Genomic DNA, 20,997 nt, shown 5'->3' with positions numbered 1-20,997 from the left:
CTCTCTCTCTCTCTCTCTCTCTCTCTCTCTCATAAGGGTGTAAAAAGTCCTGTGTTCAATATGGCATGACAGTTAAGCTGTTATTTTTCATATAATGGTAATCTTTCTGTCTTTTCAACCACTATTAATTCCTTTTGGAATTTTCTGTCAGGCCTTCAATCATGTTTTAATGGCTGAAGAGGTTTCCGATGATGATGATTTCTTTATGATTGGTGGAAATTCTATTGCTGCTGCACATCTTGCTAACAATATAGGAGTTGATATGAGATTGATATATAGCTTTCCAACTCCATCTAAGCTTTGTATGGCTCTTCTAGAGAGAAAAGGACCATTCAGTATGAAAGTTAAAGTGGACTCTGAATCTGTGATAAATCAGGGTGGGGGAAAGAACATGTTTCCTGTCTATGACACTCCTACTGATGTTAATTTTGAACAGTTGAAAGCTCAGTCCAAACGGTTGAAAGTAAATTCAAGTATAACTTTGCAGAGTGCTAGTCCAGCTGATGGGTATCCATGGAGTTCTGTGCAAAACTTCATGTCATGTTCTTTCACCAGGTGCAACAAGGTTGTGTATGAGAGTTTTAGGGTGAATGAAGTTTATGAAGCAGCCGGTTCTGTGGTTGTCTCAAAAAATAGAAAAGTTCTTTTGGAAGAATTATGGAAAGTTGACATGGGGTCCTGTGTTGATGCATCACCGCTTATTGTTTGTAAAGACCAGGATATCTACTTATTCATTGGATCTCACTCGCAAAAGTTTGCGTGTGTTAATGCCAGAAGGTAAGAACTCTCTAGTAGTAGTGGGCTATAATATTTTATCACTTAATCCACCACATTATAGATGCCAGATGCAGTTTTTGAGTGTCTTTTTTGTTTTTTTTGTTGATAAGAAACAGCATTTTATTAATACAAAAAAGCTGAAATTTTGCACATCTCTTGAAGTTTTGGATTCTTAATATTTTCTATAATTGACAGCAGTTGTATCCCCTTTATGCAAGACTTGACATTTGGCCCTCTGTATATCTTTTGAAATTTTGGATTCTTACTTTCTGTAATTGACAGCAGTTGTATCCCCTTTATGCAAGACTTAACATTTGGCCCTCAATATACTATTAAATTGATTCTTCTCAAAATTTTTAGCAATTTTGGTGTGCATGTAGAAATATAATTTAATTATGACCAAGAATGTTTCATTTTGAGCAAGACTTGACATTTGGCTATCAGTATACTATTGTATTGATTCTTCCCAAAACTTTTAGCAATTTTGGTGTGCATGTAGAAATATACTTTCATTTTGACCAAGAATGTTTTATTTTTATTGAGCATGAGATAATTTTCTTTTAGTACTGTGGTATTATATAATTTTCTTCAGTGGTTCCATCCAGTGGGAGTTACAACTCGAAGGACGTGTAGAATGTTCAGCAGCAATTCTTGGCAACTTTACCCAGGTTGTCCTTAGCATAACACTGACTGCTGTGCATTGAACTTCATATGTCCTCTGCAATAACACCATAGGGCATTTCAATCTTTCTCATGTAGTTTACTGCTTTAGGTTGTAGTTGGATGCTACAAAGGGAAGATATACTTCCTGGATTCTTCGAATGGTAACATATGTTGGACTTTCCAAACGTCCGGTGAGGTATGCTGGCTTTAAAGCTTTTTATTTACTTTTGATTATATGTCTTCTTTTTAACTTTGATTTCCATTTGTTTTTCCACTGCACACACACACAAACACACGTATGGGTGTGTGTGCGCTACTTTTTTTATTTTTTATTTTTTATTTTTGGAGATCATTTGCATTGTGCTTTACCATTACATGTATAATCATTCTCACTATTTGTCATGTTTTGCCAACTATGAATATGGACTACACTTGCTTACAGCATTCAATGAATAAATAGTCCAGATTGAACTGGCAAGAGGAATATATATATATATATATATATATATATATATATTGCGCACACACACACACTGAGAAAGCCTTATGTTATTATTTTTATATCCTCTTATGGTTGATGCATTTGTTGAAGGTAAAGTCACAGCCAGTTATAGACAGTCAAAGACAATTGATCTGGTAATGTTTCGAAACTACCTCTTGCAATTTTCTTTGAATGAGGAAAAATTGTTTCGTGTGTACTGGTAGTTGTTCAGAAGATAGTTTATCAGTTTATCTTACAAACTTCTGTTTATGCTTATTTTGATCAAATGACAAAAAAATTCTTTTGATTTTTTCATTGTTAGATCTTCAATGCTTGTCATGCTTGGCACTTCTTCCATAAGTTCTATGAATTTTGGACTAGAAGTAACTATATCTGTAAACAACCAGTGCGATATAAAAGAATGGAAATCATAAACTGGTAATCTGACAACAAGATGTGATTCCTGTCTTCAAATTGTGTAGCATCATTTGTTTTACTTTGGTTTTAATGTTGTTCTATTTGATTAAAAAAGTGCTCACATGCCCAAGTAATTGCCATCCCCAGCATTTTATGGTCCTCTATTTTGTAGTAGAAAGCTTTTCTGTAGCATCTAACCGTTCCACCGGTGTAAAAAGGTGAAATTGGTAGCGAAATAGGTCTAAAGAGTAAAATCTTATCAGTAAAGCGAAATAGTTTTAGGTACTGCCAGATTGCATGTTGGTACTGATACATCTGTTGTGTATGTCTTTTGTATTTTAGTAATTGAATTTATGACGTCAATCATATAGGTAGAAACCTTTACTGTGTTTCGTTACAAGAATAAATTTAGAATTTCTTAGATATGAAAACTTGTATGTTAGCACGGTTGATGAAAATCTATTTGTGAATCAACCAAAACAAGAAGAGCTTGTTGGTGTAATCTTTGTTTTCTTAAACTATTTCAACAAGAGCAGCTTCTCTTAATTGTTTCATTTACATACTGTGACTATTCTTTTTTTTTTCTTTTTTTCCCCCTTTCGTTGGAAAAGAAAAGTAAACTGATTTGTGACAAGTTTTCTGCAGGTGTGGGTCATATGACCATAATTTGTATGCGCTAGATTATAAAAATCATTGCTGTGTTTATCAGCTTCCATGTGGCGGGAGTATCTGTGGGTCTCCTGCAATAGATGAGGTGAGTTGTCAAACAGTAACAAACAGTAATTTGAATGTAATATGCTTTCATTTTGTTGAGTTAGGGTGTGGTTGTCTTTGATCCCTCGTCAGTTATTGATTTCATAAAAAGCCTGTGTTTCTCTCATTGTGGTCTTCAAAAAACTATACTGATATTCTTTATTGGTAAAGGAGTAATGATAAATGTAGCTGGCCTTTGCATCATATCGTGTTCGAAGTATAATCTTGTACACTATTTACTCAGTAAACTTTGAAGATTCTCACATGTTATACCTTACTAATTGCAGATGAATAATATACTTTATGTGGCTACTACTGGAGGCCAAATGACAGCCATTTCAATAATGGTATTACAAACTGCATGTGCTAATGTGTTGTCATGTTTATATTATTTTTCAATGGTGATGCTTGTCTTTGTAAGAGTATATGCTAAATCAGATAACTCATATATCTTCATAGGTTTACCAAGAAGGAATTTTCACAAGCAAACTTTAGTAAAGAATTGTATTTGCAGACTTATAAATTGAGTAGTTGCAATTACGATTAGCTCTGAGTAACCATGCCATCTTATTCAGTAGTCCTATCACAAGTAAAACTACCTGCATCATTAGTAATTGGTCCCACTACCTTAACCGTATTTAATAACCAGCTCTATAAATGTGTTGCTCCGGTAAGATACCTGGTTGCTAGTTCCACGCTATTAACAACAACTTTTTATTTTTCTTGGAGTTCATCCCATACACAATTGAACCATTTACTGATTCTCATATCTCCTGCCCAGCGACCAATGCAATCAAGGGTTTTTTTTACACCTTCTAGCTTGTATATTTCATGCACTGTCTTTGTTTGTGAAGTGATGATGTCCCATGTTTTGTTTCCAAAAAGAAAAGTAATGTTAGAATCTGGTCAAGTTAATTGATGATTTGAGGAATTGTGTTTTTAATTTTGTACAAATGCAGGCATTGCCATTTTCTATCATGTGGGTGCATGAGTTAGAAGTGCCAGTATTTGGATCTCTTGCCATCAATTCTCTGAATGGAAATAGTAAGGTTCAATCAACTTTTTGATATGTGAAGATCGTGTCTTGCTATTGTTTTTCTAAATTTTCTTCTGGGTTTTCTTATACAGTTATATGTTGCTTGGTGGATGGGCATGTTCTTGCATTTAACACAAGTGGATCTATTATTTGGAGGGTACGTTGATATATTGCTTTGTTTGATATTCATCATCTTACATTTCAAATATATATTTGCTTTTGCCATCTAAATCCTTATCATGGAGCTTAGTTAAGAATCGAGAAGACTGTTTCTTACAAGGTTTCTTAAGATAAAGCAAATAATGAACAGATTTCTTTGCCTTTTTTTCTTACCAGGACTGATAACCTTCTATGCAATCAACAGAAATAAGTTGTCGGTTCAACAATTTGTTGTCTTATTTAGCCTTTTTCTTCCTTTAAAATTACGTGGCATTGATATATAATTAACTTATTCTGCGCAGTATTTATTGACTGTATATTCAAACCCGTACTTTTGAATTATATGTTCTAACCCTATTGACTTACAAAGTCCCGTTTTCATTAAAATAGGCTAAGTTTCAGGTCTATTTTAAAAAAGAATCGAGAATCATAGATTCAGATCACTTATAGTTTTTGATTGTGTATATACACCTTAGAAATGAGTGAGTACAATATTGAGTTACCTGCTCACTGAAAAGTGTGTTTCTGCACATTCTCAATCCATGGTTCTCTTACAGAAAAGATCAAGGATAATGTTGTAGTTGATTCCTATATGTGCTTTAATCCCTCTAAGATGAATGTTGGGCTTGATTCACAATTCCTGAATCCTTTTTCCTACTGATGAAACAGTTTAGAACTGCTGGGCCTGTATTTGCTGGAGCGTGCATATCTTCCGGACTTCCCTTCCAGGTATATTGACTATGATTAGGTTACATGCATGTTCCCTTCCACAGATGTATGCATTCATACTTATATGTGATAGAATGTGAAGCTTTTCCCATTTGGAGTATAAAGACCTGCTTAAAACATATAATGTCTTGGGCCAAATCCACCATAATCAATTGATTTTCTATCGGATGCCTATATTTCTTACTAATGGTATAAGGGGAGGTCAATCCACGTAACATGTTAGGTTGAGTGGCTACATCTGCTCCACATTTAAGCCGTCCACATATTTGGCTCAAGTCATGTCACACTTGAGGCAGTATCTGAGTCTCCTATTCAGTAGGAGTCTCCAAGGAAGCAGCATGTTAAGCTGTCTGTATGGACTGTCTACATTGAAGAATTTAAGCCTTTGCCTAGAGCTTACAGGGCCTTGTGTCTGCCATCCATTTCCAATTGGTTTTGCATTGGATGCCTAGAACTATATATATAATTATACATACACAAATATTGATAGTCTGGGGTTAATGATGGCTTTACCGTTCAAGTTGGAATATATTGGCCGTTTTCTTAATTCTGAAAAAGAAAAAGTTGTCATCTCCTGAGTCTTCTATTTTTCAAATTTCTGGTCCAGAATTTGTTGAGAAGGATAATTTCTCATCTCTTCTTTTGCGGGAAGCTGTTCTTACATTTCAGTATCTCAGAGGCACATGAATTTCAAACCTCAAAGTTGGTGGGTTCAGGAATTTTTGAGTTTTACTTGAATTAGTATCAGAGCATGGCCTGAAACCAATTTACAACAGTAGTAATTTGTTGCCAATGTTTCTAGTGAGAAAGAAAAGAGAATTAATTTAGAGGAGAAAATTAATTTTGTTGTTCTGTTCAAATTTCCTGATTATCTTAAAGTTGGACCTGTCCTGATACTGGAAGCATGTCACCCGCTAATTTTGGACATTCTATCCTGCAACTTTCAAATTGTATAGACTTATCTTGTTTTGTATATGATTCACAGGTACTTGTTTGTTCAAGAGATGGAAGCATCTATTCACTTAAACTTGTAAGTTCTGTGACCTCTTTTTAATTTGTAATCTGTATTGTTTATAATTTTTATTTTCTTGATAACATGTCATATTTCATTTGCTGTATCTGTGTTTGCAAATAGAACAGTAGGACCAAAAGGTAATGTGTTCATCTCTGATAGCTTTCTTTAGGATCTGATAGAGATATGTATTCCATTCACTTTTCTGGGTTTGCAATGCCTATGGTGATCTCTCTTTGAATAAAACATAACAACCTTTGTCTATAATTAGGCTTGAGTTAATGTTTTTTATTATATTCAGACATTTTGCAAGGTGACACTGATTTGCTTCATTACATTGAATTCCAGTTGTGTTACCTAAGATATTGTAAAATATGGGGTTTCAATTATTCATTTTCAGTATATTATGATGGCACATTGATCACTGCTATGTTCACCTTAGGAAACGGGAGGTTTGCTCTGGGAATACAATGTTAAGGATCCAATTACTTCATCTGCCTATGTTGATGAGCACCTGAGCTTGGTGTCTGATCAGTCTAAATTTCCGGACAGCAGGTAAAGAAGTACAGATCTAAAAAAAATATGAATCTCTGTATGATCGTTGACATATTAATCAAAGATCTTTTCCAGGATGGTTTGTGTATGTTCCAGCTCCGGAAGCATAATTGTAATTCAGGTTAACTTGGATGCCACCAAAGGTGCAAGTGCAAAGAATTTCGATGTTGAGGAATTTGCAAGGTTGGAACTCACAGGAGATGTATTCTCTTCCCCTGTAATGATTGGTGGCAGAATTTTCGTTGGTTGTAGGGATGATTATGTGCGCTGCATTGCTTTTAAGCCCTAGGGCGAGTAGTTCTGTCTAAATCCTAGTTAATTTTTCCCCCCGTTTTATTTATTTTATTTCTGAAAGTAACGGCAAGAGCTAGAAAAGCTTTGGGGTAGTAATAGCCTCAAACGAGAGCATCACTGCCTCTAGCAAGATTACACTGCAACTGGAGCAAATACTTAGTAATTCACTAAACCAAAGAGGTCCAATTTCTGGCATTAGATCATCTGGAACCGAATTGAAACCATTACAAGTTCTCGTACTGTATGTGCTTTCAAGTTTCAGCAATGCGTAAATGGCACCAATTTCATTGAGATCAGAATCCATAGTTGAGGTTGAGGAATTGATTTACCCGTAAGCATTTGAAACATGAATGCACATGTCTAATCGATAATAAGACTTGTTTCTATTTACCCAAAAAAAGGTACTGAAATGTAGATTTAACTAGATAGAATTGAAGAAAAAAAAAAAAAAGTGTGCGTTTGTAATGTTAAATAGATGTAAAGAGTCCCAAACGATTATTGAAAACTAAGCGTTATTTCTATTGAACATTAAGTCATGCAAATGAGGCAATAGTGGATGATCTATGCTCGGTCCTCCATCAATTACATTACTAATTATTACGATAAGAACTAATATTTGTACTCTTAATTTTATAATCTACGTTTATCTTTTCCATATTTTAGTTAAAACTTTATAAAGACAAAACTTAACTCACTAAAATACAAAATCAGATCAGTTGTGTGACCTGTAGAATGCGGAATGTAAATTTGAATTGCATATGTATATATTACATCCGTCTCTCAGCTGCGTTTTTGTTTTTTTTTTTTATGATGAGTTTTTTTTTAATTAAAAAGATTGAAGCACCTTTGCCAAATCAGCCACACGTGGAGTCATGTATAAAGTCTACAACTCAACTGACGCTAGCAAAAGGTGAATTGAGTTGTATCATCCACTACTGACTGCTCTAATCGGCATCCAAACAATCACTGGTGCGTTTCTCTTCATCCATCTGATTCTGGGTTTCGGCTACTTGATATTGGTTTCCTTCCCGTTTACTCATTCTCTGCTGCTTTTGATTCTGGGATTCAAAAATTTATTCATTTCGTATTTGAATCTGGCCCCTTTAAGTTGCGGCTATTACTGTTTCAAAATAACTCATGGAAACACCAAATATTAACTTAACTTTTGAATAGTAACAAGTGAAGTGATTGATTCAATATTGGTTGTAATTGGTTAGATATGAAAGGATTGATTTCCCAGTTAAAATTAAAAGGAAGCAGAATTTGTTTTGTTTTCAACGTTTTCTTTTGTCCTATGGCTTATGACACCAAACTGGAATTGGAGTTCAACTTTGATGCAAGCTTTGTGATGCCAAAACATGAGTGTTCTTTTTTGTTGGGGTGATATTCTGGACTTACGAGGCATTTGATGCATTGTGAATTGTATTTACTGCTAGTTGAATCGACTTTAAACCCACAAAATGATCACAGTGATTACTCTAGTTTATGGAGTTTGCGTTGGAGGAACTAATCATTCGTGATTTTTCTATTTAGTTTTCTAATAGGGAGGATGATTAGAGATAGTTTGTCCATCCAAATCAACAGTTTTGATTGATCACATGACAAACTTATTAGTGGAATTAATTGTTTCTCTTGTCATTGGTTCTGCAGTTTCCGTATCAGGAGCATTTCAACACTAAGCTATCACCATAGAGATGGGGAGTGCTGATGCCAACAAGCTCAGATTTTGCATTGACAGAGGGGGCACATTCACTGATGTTTATGCTCAGGTCCCAGGTCAGCCTGATGGTCGTGTTTTGAAACTTTTATCGGTTGATCCATCAAACTATGATGATGCTCCAGTGGAAGGAATTCGGAGAATTTTAGAAGAATTTACAGGGCAGAAAATTTCCCGTTGTTCGAAGTTGCCAACTGATAAGATAGAGTGGATAAGGATGGGTACAACTGTTGCTACTAATGCACTTTTGGAGAGGAAAGGGGAAAGCATTGCTCTTTGTGTTACTCGGGGTTTCCGGAATTTGCTGCAGATTGGTAACCAGGCTCGTCCAAATATTTTTGACCTCACTGTATCTAAACCGTCAAACCTTTATGAGGAAGTTATTGAGGTTGATGAGAGAGTTGAGCTCGTTCATGATACTAAAGATTCTAGATCTGCGTCATTAGTTAAAGGGGTTTCTGGTGAGATGGTTAAAGTGGTAAAGCCTCTAGATGTAGAAATGTTAAAGCCATTACTCAAGGGTTTGTTGGAGAAGGGAATTAGTTGTTTGGCAGTTGTGTTAATGCATTCGTACACTTACCCGCAACATGAAATAGCTGTTGAAAGATTAGCAGCTAGTATGGGCTTTAAACATGTTTCCTTATCCTCAGCTTTGACACCTATGGTTCGAGCTGTTCCTCGGGGTCTAACAGCTAGTGTTGATGCATATTTGACTCCAGTGATCAAAGAGTACTTATCAGGGTTCATATCTAAGTTTGATGAAGGGCTGGGGAAGGTGAATGTTTTGTTCATGCAATCTGATGGAGGACTTGCACCAGAAAGTCGATTTTCAGGCCACAAAGCTGTTTTGTCAGGTCCTGCTGGTGGGGTTGTGGGTTACTCTCAGACACTTTTTGGGCTTGAAACAGAGAAACCTCTTATTGGATTTGACATGGGTGGCACGTCTACTGATGTGAGCCGTTATGCTGGGACTTATGAACAAGTTCTGGAAACTCAAATTGCTGGTGCCATAATACAAGCACCTCAACTCGACATAAATACTGTAGCTGCTGGTGGCGGATCAAAGTTGAAGTTCCAATTTGGTGCTTTTCGGGTAGGACCAGAATCAGTGGGTGCACATCCAGGTCCAGTCTGTTACCGTAAAGGTGGGGAATTAGCAGTTACAGATGCAAACTTAGTCCTCGGATATGTAATTCCTGATTATTTCCCATCAATTTTTGGCTCCAATGAAGATCAGCCTTTAGATATTGAGGAAACAAGAAAAGAATTTGAAAATCTTGCTGAGCAAATAAATTCCTATCGGAAGAGCCAGGATCCATTTGCAAAGGACATGACAGTGGAGGACATTGCACTGGGATTTGTGAATGTTGCCAATGAGACCATGTGCCGTCCGATAAGGCAATTAACTGAGATGAAGGGTCATGAAACAAAGGATCATGCACTTGCCTGCTTTGGAGGTGCTGGGCCTCAACATGCATGTGCAATTGCTCGGTCATTGGGTATGAAAGAAGTACTCATACACAGGTTTTGTGGAATCTTAAGTGCTTATGGGATGGGATTGGCAGATGTTGTTGAGGAGGTACAGGAGCCATACTCTGCGATTTACTGTCTGGATTCTGTCCAGGAGGCCTCTCACAGAGAAGCCGCTTTACTGAGTCAAGTAAAGCAGAAGTTGCAAGAGCAAGGTTTTAGAGATGAAAATATAAAAACAGAGACATATTTGAATTTGAGATATGAAGGTACAGACACCTCAATCATGGTTAAAAAACGACAAGATGGAGATTGCAAGTATGATCTGGACTTTGTGGAACTATTCCAGCAGGAGTACGGATTTAAATTACTGAATAGGAATATCCTAGTAAGCGATGTTAGGGTTCGTGGGGTAGGAGTGACTAATATATTGAAGCCATTGGCTCTGGAATCTGCATCAAGTTCTCCTAAAGTTGAAGGTAACTACAAGGTTTATTTTGAGTATGGGTGGCAAGAAACACCTCTATACAAGCTTGAGAATCTGGGCTACGGGAATGTCATGCAAGGTCCAGCAATAATTATGAATGGGAATAGTACTGTGATAGTGGAACCTAGGTGCAAAGCTATGATAACCAAGTATGGCAACATTAAAATTGAAATCGAGTCTGCTTCAAACACCCTGAAAGTAGCAGAAAAGGTTGCAAATGTTGTGCAGCTCTCAATCTTTAATCATAGATTTATGGGTATAGCTGAACAGATGGGAAGGACCCTACAGAGAACCTCTATATCAACTAACATCAAGGAACGGCTAGATTTCTCGTGTGCCCTCTTTGGACCTGATGGGGGATTAGTTGCTAATGCTCCTCACGTCCCTGTGCACTTAGGAGCAATGTCTAGTACTGTTCGGTGGCAGCTCAACTATTGGGGTGAAAATTTGAATGAAGGAGATGTTTTGGTCACCAATCATCCTTGTGCAGGAGGTAGCCATCTTCCTGATATAACAGTTATTACACCTGTGTTTGATAATGGAAAGCTGGTATTTTTTGTGGCAAGTAGAGGGCACCATGCAGAGATTGGAGGTATTACTCCTGGAAGCATGCCACCATTTTCCAAGTCGATATGGGAAGAAGGGGCTGCTATAAAAGCATTTAAGCTTGTTGAAAAGGGGATTTTTCAAGAAGAAGGAATTACTAAACTTCTCCGCTTCCCCTCTTCTGATGACCTGGCACAAAAGATCCCGGGAACTCGAAGGCTTCAAGATAACTTATCAGATCTTCAAGCCCAAGTAGCTGCAAACCAGAGAGGAATTACTCTTATTAAAGAGCTTATTGAGCAGTATGGTTTGGAAACAGTACAGGCTTACATGACCTATGTGCAGCTGAATGCAGAAGAAGCAGTGAGAGAAATGCTAAAGTCTGTCGCGGCAAGAGTTTTATCTCAGTCAGCCAGGACTGGAGATAAGAGTTCGGTCACTATAGAAGAAGAGGATTACATGGATGATGGATCCATTATTCATCTGAAGCTTACAATTGATTCGGTCAAAGGTGAAGCAAATTTTGACTTCAGTGGAACCAGTCCTGAAGTATATGGGAATTGGAATGCTCCAGAAGCCGTAACAGCTGCAGCAGTTATATACTGTCTTCGCTGCTTGGTGGATGTTGATATTCCATTGAATCAAGGTTGTTTGGCTCCTGTGAAAATCTACATTCCACCTGGATCATTCCTCTCTCCAAGTGATAAGGCCGCTGTGGTGGGTGGTAACGTTCTCACTTCTCAGAGAATAACTGATGTTGTACTTACTGCATTTCAGGCTTGTGCTTGCTCACAGGGTTGTATGAATAATCTCACTTTTGGGGATGACACATTTGGTTATTACGAAACAATTGGAGGTGGGAGTGGAGCTGGTCCATCCTGGGATGGGACCAGTGGAGTCCAGTGTCATATGACCAATACCCGAATGACTGATCCAGAAATATTTGAACAGAGATATCCTGTTATCTTGCATAAGTTTGCCCTCAGAGAGAATAGTGGAGGAGTTGGATATCATAGAGGTGGTAATGGGCTTGTGAGGGAGATAGAGTTCAAGCGCCCAGTTGTTGTGAGCATTCTTTCAGAGAGGCGTGTTCATGCCCCGAGAGGGTTGAAAGGAGGGGAGGATGGCTCTCGCGGAGCTAACTACCTAATCACAAAAGATAAAAGAAGGGTTTACCTGGGTGGTAAGAACACAGTTGAGGTGCAGTCAGGGGAAATTCTTCAGATTTTGACTCCTGGTGGTGGTGGATGGGGCTCTCCTCTTTGATCCCTACAATGATGATATTTGATGCCAAGTTTTCTTTGACTTGTATGACGTGTTTGAGTTTCGCATGTCCCTTTTTCTGGTAAGAATTTTGAACTATGTGGTCAAATTTCTGTTCTGGAGTTGCTTAGATTACAAAACAAATCTGTTGTTTTATTTCTGTTGTCTTCTCAACACTATTTCTAGCATTGTAATTGTACATCGTATCATTACATTTATTCTTAGGATCCTTATTCTTACAAGCTTTACCATACGTGTACCGTATATTGACCGTATCTTTGATGACTAGATAGTATATACATGATCATTGCCTTTGGCCATTATCATGGGGTACGTACGTACGTGCCCTTCTCTCTGTATGAACTAAACTCGTTGATCAGTTATTAACAATGTATTTGCAGTTAGAAACCGGCCCCGCTTTCAACGCATTGTTTTGAAACCTTCCAAGTTCCACCATTGCATTTTCCCCCATAATTTCCTACCACCACTTCGTTCAATTCCGGCAACAACAACAACAGCTCTTACAACAAAGCAAAAAAATCTACACACAATCCCAAACCCAGAGACATCAACAGACCCAGAACCTCCACAAGAAGGGAAGAAGAAAAAGAGCTTTTTACCTAGCTCTCCCATCTTCATTCGACATTGATTTCACCTTCAATGGAGGAAAGAAAAGGAGATGTTAGAGTCTCTATCATCTCCGCGCTCTTCTTCACCTGCATTGTGGCTGGAGCGGTCTTTCTTTTCCTTTATATGCTTCTCCCTGGTGAGAAAGCCAAGCTATGGTATCCCATTGTAGGTCTGATACTTGTGGCCGTTCCATGGCTTTTCTGGATCGTGACATGCGCCTACAGGTGCTTCAAACCGGGGGATAGCTGCACACAAATCGATGGAAGTGGCCGGTATGTCAAGGCATCAGGAGGAGGAGGAGGAGGAAGCAGCAGGCACACAGCCACCACGGCCCCAGCCACGAGTAGTGTACCAACAATTGCCAATGCATCATCAGCTGCAGGGTCCCCTGTGAATTCCCCCAGCGGCAATCAGCGCCATGTGCAGTTTGCCGGGGTTGTTATGATGGGAAATGATGATGGAAATAGAGGCCAAACCCAAAAGGGACCTGAGGCAGCTGGTGCAGAATATCGAACTATAGATGTGGAGGATCATAGTGGGACAAATGGTTCAGTTGGTTCTACAGAAAGTGAAATGCCATTGAGATTAACGGTTTGATTTTGATAATTGTATCGACATAACTTGTCGATTGGTGGTGATTAATGGATGATTTGTAGATATCCATCAAGGAGGACTAGTTTTAATGGGGTGCGACGAATGGAATTCTTCTCATTGCAAGAAACCAATGGCATCAATGAAGCAATGATAGGCAAGAACCATATGCTACTTTTTCTTGCCAAAAGAAGCAAAAAAGCTCGAGACAGAGAGAGTGAAAGAGAACAATTGATTATATAGATGGGGGATGATCAATTGGGAAGTCTCTGGTGTGAAGGATGACTGCAGCGAAGGGGGTGACATGAAATGATTCTGAGGTAAATTGCAACAATATGATATTTGTGTTTACTGCATGATGGCAATTAGAAGTGGGACTAACTAAAGATGATAGATTGCTCTGTTGTATACTGTAATATGGTTTTCACAAGTTTCATAGCATATTGTTGTTTAGTTTGTTCAAATTCATGATTCATCTTTCCAACGTACATTGAGATTTATCTTCCAATAGCATGATCGATATAAGCTAGTTCTTACCAAAACCCTAAGCTTGCATTTCAGATTAAGCTTGCATCAGTTTGTTACCCTATTACTATGGGGTTTCTTTCCTTGGTGCAGTTAAAATATACAGAGATAACAACTATAAACCTACCATATGCTGAATGATACTAGTACCACTTGAAGAGTATTATTCCATTTTGAAGATTGAAAATTAAACAAGTTACTAGACTATCTGAAAATAAATAGTAGATTGAAGAAGAGTCTACATGTCAGAGTCCAAGTTTTGGTCTCGGAGGCAACTTTTTCTTCTTCAATTGGCAGTCAGAATCATGAGCGCTGCTGATGCAACCAAACTTTCTCTTCATTTCTCTCCACAAGCTAGTTTTCTCCTTCCTCACCATAAGGCTAGAGCTGTTCTCGATCTCTTTTCTCATCATACTGCACTGTCTCTCAAGCTGCATCACCTTCTTGCTCATTTTCTCCACCTCTGATCTCATTTTGACCTCACACAAATCCAACTTTGGTGCATTAACCTCGTAAGCTTCTTCTTTTACTAATTTTTCATCCGAACTCTGCACCTCTTTCGTGATGGTGTCTCGCAGCTGCAACTGCCCTGCAAACAACACCTGTAGCACCATCCTTAATGGCAAGCTTTCGTTTTTGGCAGCATGATCACAGGCTTGAGGGGACATCTTTTGGAAATCCAGAACTTGACACACTTCTTCTCGCTCGGATTCTGTCATGTGTCTGTGCTTATCTAAGTATATAGAAACAGCCCTGTATATTCCATCTGAGTTTGTTTTTACTCCCATGGATGCTGAAATCAACATCTCTGCTAATCCGACAAATGTAGATATCTTCAAGTCTATGTCACTAGCAACTTCAGCCAAGAATTCTTCAATGAGATCTGCGACTGCTATTAGACCAGTTACGTCAGATACATTTGATGAAGAGTAATTAGCATAGAAAACCTTCACAATTCTCCTCACACATTGAATATCATACTGCAGTACCTTAGAATAGCCTTGAGATGGTATTAATAGGTCTTGAACTGTTGCTTGGTCAAGTTGTTTTCCAGTTCTGATCTCAATCCCATTTCTGCAGTCAGAGGTAACTTCCAAATATATAGCATGTCGAAGCATTTGGAACAACAACGTGCATGGAAGGAGTCCTATTTCATCTGGCAAAAGCCTCTCAACTGCTTCAAGGATGTCCTTTTGGTACCTTTTCTTGTGTGCTTCCTCTCCCCTGCCACAGAAAACCCATTTCTTAATGTAGTCACAAAGAGATGCTGCCACATACTGTGATGGAACTCCATGCTTATTCATTCCATGCATGAGAGGCTCATAAAGCTGGAGGGACAATGTAGTTAGATCCTCTGATTTCCAATCAAAATCGAAGAGCCTTCTTCTTGCATTTGGCTTATAAATTTCATAATCCTCATCGCTATCATCAACATTTGCAGTTGAATTCCGTATTGGTTCACCCAGAAGTTGGGGACTAGCTTTTGCCTTTCTAATGATAGAGTCCAAACAGGCGTGTACTAACTCAAGCTTCAAGGGTTGTTGAAATAACTTTTCTGTGGATTGCAAAGCCTTAATAGTTTCAGACCAGCTAGGGAGGATTCTTTGTTGAAAATACGAAACAGCTTTGTTCAATAGATTATCTTTGCAGTGGCTTTCAGTCATCTCCAAATAGTCAGCAACGGAAATGAGCTGTACAACATTCTGACTGCAAATTTGTAGTTCATAGCCATGATAGAATCTCGCAACAAGCTCAATAGTTTCCGCATCAGCAGGGACACTATGGAGGAAGTTAGAAAGATCTTCCTGCGGATTCTCTTTGAGTCTAGCAGCAAATTTGGCTGATTTTGCAGCCAGAAGCTCCTGCACAGTAAATGGTGAATTGTTATTGCCAAAGAGAGAAGTAAGAATAATGAGCTGCAATATGATACAAGATCATAATGTAGATGTTAAAGAAACTGTAGTAAGATTAGGAATGTAGAAGTTGAAGAACATTTACTTTGTCCATAGTGAATGCCTGACCATGCTGACAACCACGTACATTTAGTTGCCAATCTGGTGTAGACTTAGGCAGCCTAAAAGAGAGTAATATGATGGCAGCAGAAATGAATGAAATAGTATTGTTTAGAAAAATACACTTGAGAGAAACTTGAGAAGGAAGGTTACTTTACCACAATGCAGATGTATCTTTGCTTCGTTTCTTCTCCATCTTTTTGTTTTCCTAGCTAGGGAAGTTCCTGCTGCGCGCAGACCTGCAGCTGTAGTTCCTCTAATTTGTTTTTGTCTTTATAATTGAAGTATTAAACTCTGAATTTCCTCCTAGTACCAGCAATAGTATGTAACACAGTATATGAGCAGATTCGATAATTGTTTCCCTAGAGAATCAGCCTGCAGGGAACACCAGCAACCGAGGCCATAGTGTTGCATATCAATATTTTCGAAAAACCACTGTATATCTAATTATATATATGAATATAGCAGTTTCTATGCATGATATAATTCTAGTGTATAATTTTGGGCTGCGATTGAGGGATCGTGAATTGGTGCCAGATACAAAATGAGTGGATCAGTGTGCTCAAGGTACAAAAAGGAAGAAATTAAAAGTGGCCGGTTTGGCTTGAGGATCAGATACCTTTACTATATGGATATATCAACAACTAAGAAACCTAAATGCAACTCAATCAACTAATCTGATTTGCTGCCATGAGCTATTGACGATAGCCCTACTCGAATTAAACATAAAGCTTGTCCTTAGAACATGGATTGCTTGTGAAATCAAGCTTGCAGCTGTTACATTGGTTTCGAACTAGTCCTATCTAAACCCTAAATTTTTCTAGGTGCTCACATATAGGCAGATTCAATGCAGCAGGTATTGTGTACCAGTCACATGTAAGATCGATGAACATCAAAGGATTCACTAATAAGCGAAAGCATTCATATTCAACAAGATAAAAAACAAAGAACAACTTGAATTCGATAAGAAAATAGAATGAACACCTTGGTCAATAGGCACGGATGGAAGCTAAAGGAATAAAATCTTGATCATGGATACTCAAAACTGAATGCATATAGCTCTCTCTAATGAGGGAAAGTTTAATAAGAAGAAGATAGGGCCGGGAGGCTTATTGGTAACCAAGTTTGAGCTTCTTCTGGGGGTTTCTGTTTGATTTTTCAGTCAATGACCTGTTGAAAAATGCAACGTTCAAAAACACAGATTTTCTCCTAAACATAAGGGTTCTGTTAATATTGGAATAACGATTGTTGATAATTAGTTACAGAAACCTCGAGTTTTGCGGGACTCAATTGCTTTGGTACGAGTTGAGCGAACCGGGATCAATATCTCACATCTAATATCTCGCCTTCTCCTCCTCTCTCTCTCGAACCTGAAACTCTCACTAGTCAGGCTTCTTGGAATTTTGTACTGTGCAGACGGACACAGCCTCAGTGCTTCATGAAGCGTTGGGATACATAAGGTTCCCGCATGACCATCCAAACCAAACCCAGCAAAAATCCAATTTGTAGATGTTCTGTGAATGAATCAGTGTTATGTGAATTACTTGATGAACTGCTTCCACTTCCAATTTGTAGAACATAAAGTTTACTGATCAATCAGGAAACAAGGAGAGCTTCAGCGAAGCCTACATGAAATATGGCCACATTGGGAAGAAGGTAGTCCATTATATGCTCTCCTAATTCAGTTGGCAGTGGCACAATTGAAATGAGTTATTTATCAAGTCAATTATTTCAGTTTGTATGTATGCACTGTGTATGTGTCTCCATTTGTGCTTGTATGTCTAATTAAAATGAGATAATTAATATGAGTTAAAATGTGATACTACTCTAGAGAGAAACAAATGCATGATAGATGTATAGTGCTATGTTAACATGAATTCAAATATTTCAATTCACCAGAGATCTCTTTGTAACTTGTTATCATGCTTATCGATTGACAGGAAGGCGGTGAAAGTGAACGGGAAAGGGCGGACGCTGGAAGACCATAAAAATAAGCTTGGTAAAGATAGCGTGTGGAAAGAAATGTTCCAGGATCCATGTTCCAGTCTCATTCTATTGCTACAGTGGATGTATGCCTATCTTGGATGTATTTATAGTAACCCAGCATGTAAACTACTTTGCTATAACATATTAACCAAGTTGCATATGCAGAAATACTGGTGTAATTTTGAAGTACCCAACTTTGCTTCTTTTCTTTGTTCTGTGATAAAGATCAAGTAATGAGTGTAATGAGTCTAAATTTCTCAGCTTTCAATTTTAAAGTGGCAGAGACTAACAAACAAGTTCTATAATGCAAGTAGCTGAATAGAGATGGAGCAAAGACACAGCCAAAAATTGCATTTCATCTCACTTTTTGTCCTTCAACTGCACAGCCAACATTTACAGCTATACAAAAGCAAAAATCTATCAGGAACCAGGCTTACTTTTTTTTTTTTTTTNTTTTTTTTTTTCCTTCCCAACAAAACCAGAAAATCAGGAAGCTCAATATTGCAGGTAGAAATCATGAACATCAAATCATGAGATGTTCCTGCTCTACAAAACTACAAAAATTGGAGCAATAAAAGCTGCTCAGTAATCCTTAATTTCATCATCATTTTCAGCTGCAAGAAGAGAAGAGAATGCACTGCTCTACAAAACTACCAATATGTCGCTGCACTAGTTTTCCTCATAATTTGATGTTCCTGAGTCTCGCAATGCAAATGGAAATCTCATTCAAGAAGTCAAATTTTACATTAGCTTCTATGAACATTAAAGAAAACCCTTCAAAGACCAACATGATTTCAGGATTGCTCATAGCCATCAAAGCAAAGCCGCCGGTAGTTCTTCCCCTCTTACAGAAACGCCCGAACACTCAACCAAAATCGAAACTTTCTTCTCAAATACGCCCACTATCGATGAAGGACGCCGGCGGCAGGAGGAGGAGGACACCGGACGGCGGAGGCGGGCCGAGGTGGACGCCTGACTAATGATAGTTTCAGGTTTGAGAGAGAGGAGGAGAATCGAAGGCGAGATATTAGATGTGATTTTTGAGAGAGAATGAGACGAAGTTGTGAGAAAATATGTTTTAAGATTGGTTGAAGAGATCTTGACCGTTGATTGAAAATAGACAGTCAGGATGTTATTAGGAAGTATTAGGAAAACTTTTTGGGCGGGGGAATGGGGTTGTGATAAATGGTTACAATGACAAGCTCACCCAAAAAAGGGCCACGACAAGATTGAGCCGATCTTAGGATGTCTTTGTGGCCTAAAAGCCAAATTGCAGGCTAAACATATAACCAAAAAGAAAAAACGAAAGAAAAACATAAAGAAAACCAAAGATAATAGTTTTCTGACTATACTAGAGGATAAACGGAATAAAACCAAGTCTCCTCTAGCTTTATCATAAGCAAATTAAAATAACTACTCAGATGCCATTAAAGGCATCAAGCTACCATCTTGCTCCAACACCATAGCATCTACAACATTCTCTGTCGCTGCAACGTTTGCTTCCATCTCAGTCTGAGGCACACTTGCCTCCGCCACCAAGATATCTTCAACCCTAGCAACATCACTGTCCTCTTGCAAGATCGCCCTCGCAATTCTTTTGCGTTGTGTCTTGATCTCACGCACCTATCCTACCTCACCAGTAGCAACTTTAGGGTTATTCATCCTGCTAGGTGGACGTCCAACTTTGGACTTCTCAGTTGGGGAGACCATGATTCATTCAAAGTCTTAAGAGAGAGCTTCGGTACAAAGCCAAGCTGCACTTCTGCATTTTCCTGCAATATATGGTGTTATCACCATCTTTGCTCGCTTACTATACTACACTAAGGTGAGAGGTCGATTAGGACTCTTCTTTCTTGTGATATCTTCAACCAAATGTGGATGGGCACTAGGTTGTGCCATCGAACCAAAAGGTAGTGTCATAGGATCATTAGAAGCACGACCAAATTTAGCTGCCAAATTCATAACTTTACTTGGTAAATTCAGAACAGTAGCATTGGGATGGCCATAAAATGGATTCGGTGGCACCAAAGACGAGGAGCTGCTTCCAAACTCGAAAACCATAGCCCTAGGGTTAGGGTTAGGGTTTGGGGGGCATTCAAACAGCCTCACAATCTCAACCTTTGGGGTACTAGTACAACCTCTAGCAGGGTGCTCAAACATACCACACACACGGCAGAAACCTACCAACCACGTACATTTAACTGCAAATCTGGTGTAGACTTAGGCAACCTAAAATAGAATAATATGAAGGCAGAAGAAAGGAATGAACTATATATTATTGTTCGAAAAAATCACTTGACAGAACCTTGAGGAGGTTTCTTTACCACAATGTTGATGTATCTTTGTTTCGTTTTTTCTCCATCATTTTGTTTTCCCTAATTAACAAGGGAAGTTCCTGTAAGAGTAATGCTAGGTAAACCACTTTTTGGGGAACCACCTAGAGCCCATCTTAGGTGACAGCTGACATGGCAAAACCACATCATTAAACCATGATTTCTTATTTTCTTTGTATTTCATTTTTTCTTAATTACAAAATTCCTTTACTTTTTTTACTTTACTGATTTTTTTTTTCTTATAAACCCTATATCTTTTTTGCCTTATATAATCTTCGACGTCTTCAATTCTCTCCTCCTCTCACGTCTCCTCTCAACTCTCTCACTTCCTATTCAATTGATCATCAACTTCTTCTCAATTGGATTTCGGTTTCCTCGCAAGCATTGTTAACAAAAGCCACCAATTCCAAATGATCAAGATTATGATGAATATTAAGTGGAATTAGGGTTTAGGGGGAATTGAATTAGGGTTTCATGTATGCTTTTGTGAATTGTGATCTTCATTAACACAATTGTTTTCTTCCAGCTACTTTTTTTTTCCCCTAACATGGCATTGCATGT

General features: G+C 38.2%; 3 protein-coding genes across 3 annotated transcripts in view; 2 read left to right on the top strand and 1 right to left on the bottom strand.

The window, feature by feature from the left end:
- LOC101296233 (putative acyl-activating enzyme 19-like) overlaps window positions 1-7,016 on the top strand; it is a 10,894-nt gene extending 3,878 nt beyond the window's left edge. Inside the window, exons 4-15 of the mRNA XM_004307107.1 lie at window positions 152-777; window positions 1,370-1,445; window positions 1,550-1,636; window positions 2,033-2,076; window positions 2,984-3,092; window positions 3,379-3,438; window positions 4,051-4,135; window positions 4,220-4,284; window positions 4,956-5,015; window positions 6,001-6,045; window positions 6,470-6,582; window positions 6,658-7,016. Of these exons, the coding sequence (XP_004307155.1) occupies window positions 152-777; window positions 1,370-1,445; window positions 1,550-1,636; window positions 2,033-2,076; window positions 2,984-3,092; window positions 3,379-3,438; window positions 4,051-4,135; window positions 4,220-4,284; window positions 4,956-5,015; window positions 6,001-6,045; window positions 6,470-6,582; window positions 6,658-6,871 (1,584 nt within the window). The 3' untranslated portion in view covers window positions 6,872-7,016. The remainder of the gene's footprint in view (window positions 1-151; window positions 778-1,369; window positions 1,446-1,549; window positions 1,637-2,032; window positions 2,077-2,983; window positions 3,093-3,378; window positions 3,439-4,050; window positions 4,136-4,219; window positions 4,285-4,955; window positions 5,016-6,000; window positions 6,046-6,469; window positions 6,583-6,657) is intronic.
- Window positions 7,017-7,786: 770 nt separating this feature from the next.
- LOC101295946 (5-oxoprolinase-like) lies at window positions 7,787-12,762 on the top strand. The gene is made up of 2 exons (XM_004307106.1): window positions 7,787-7,845; window positions 8,527-12,762. Exon 2 carries the CDS (start codon window positions 8,571-8,573, stop codon window positions 12,360-12,362), a length of 3,792 nt encoding a protein of 1,263 aa, XP_004307154.1. The 5' UTR covers window positions 7,787-7,845; window positions 8,527-8,570; the 3' UTR covers window positions 12,363-12,762.
- A 1,588-nt stretch (window positions 12,763-14,350) lies between these two features.
- LOC101313561 (BTB/POZ domain-containing protein At5g17580-like) lies at window positions 14,351-16,313 on the bottom strand. The gene is made up of 3 exons (XM_004308577.1): window positions 16,276-16,313; window positions 16,104-16,179; window positions 14,351-16,021 (listed from the first exon to the last, which is right to left on the bottom strand). The coding sequence occupies exons 1-3, from the start codon at window positions 16,311-16,313 to the stop codon at window positions 14,351-14,353; spliced, it is 1,785 nt and encodes a 594-aa protein (XP_004308625.1).
- Between the last annotated feature and the right edge of the window lie 4,684 nt (window positions 16,314-20,997).

This window comes from Fragaria vesca, linkage group LG7 (genome assembly GCF_000184155.1).
Source record: "Fragaria vesca subsp. vesca linkage group LG7, FraVesHawaii_1.0, whole genome shotgun sequence".
Taxonomy (NCBI): domain Eukaryota; kingdom Viridiplantae; phylum Streptophyta; class Magnoliopsida; order Rosales; family Rosaceae; genus Fragaria; species Fragaria vesca.
This window is presented reverse-complemented; position numbering and strand designations above follow the sequence as displayed.

Coding starts and splice junctions, on each gene's coding strand:
- LOC101313561 (XM_004308577.1), bottom strand. CDS start 16,313: ATGGAGAAGAAACGAAGCAAAGATACATCTGCATTGTG. Junction 16,180..16,275: donor AAAGATACATCTGCATTGTG/GTAAAGTAACCT, acceptor ACTCTCTTTTAG/GCTGCCTAAGTCTACACCAG. Junction 16,022..16,103: donor AGGCATTCACTATGGACAAA/GTAAATGTTCTT, acceptor ATCATATTGCAG/CTCATTATTCTTACTTCTCT.
- LOC101295946 (XM_004307106.1), top strand. CDS start 8,571: ATGGGGAGTGCTGATGCCAACAAGCTCAGATTTTGCATTGACAGAGGG.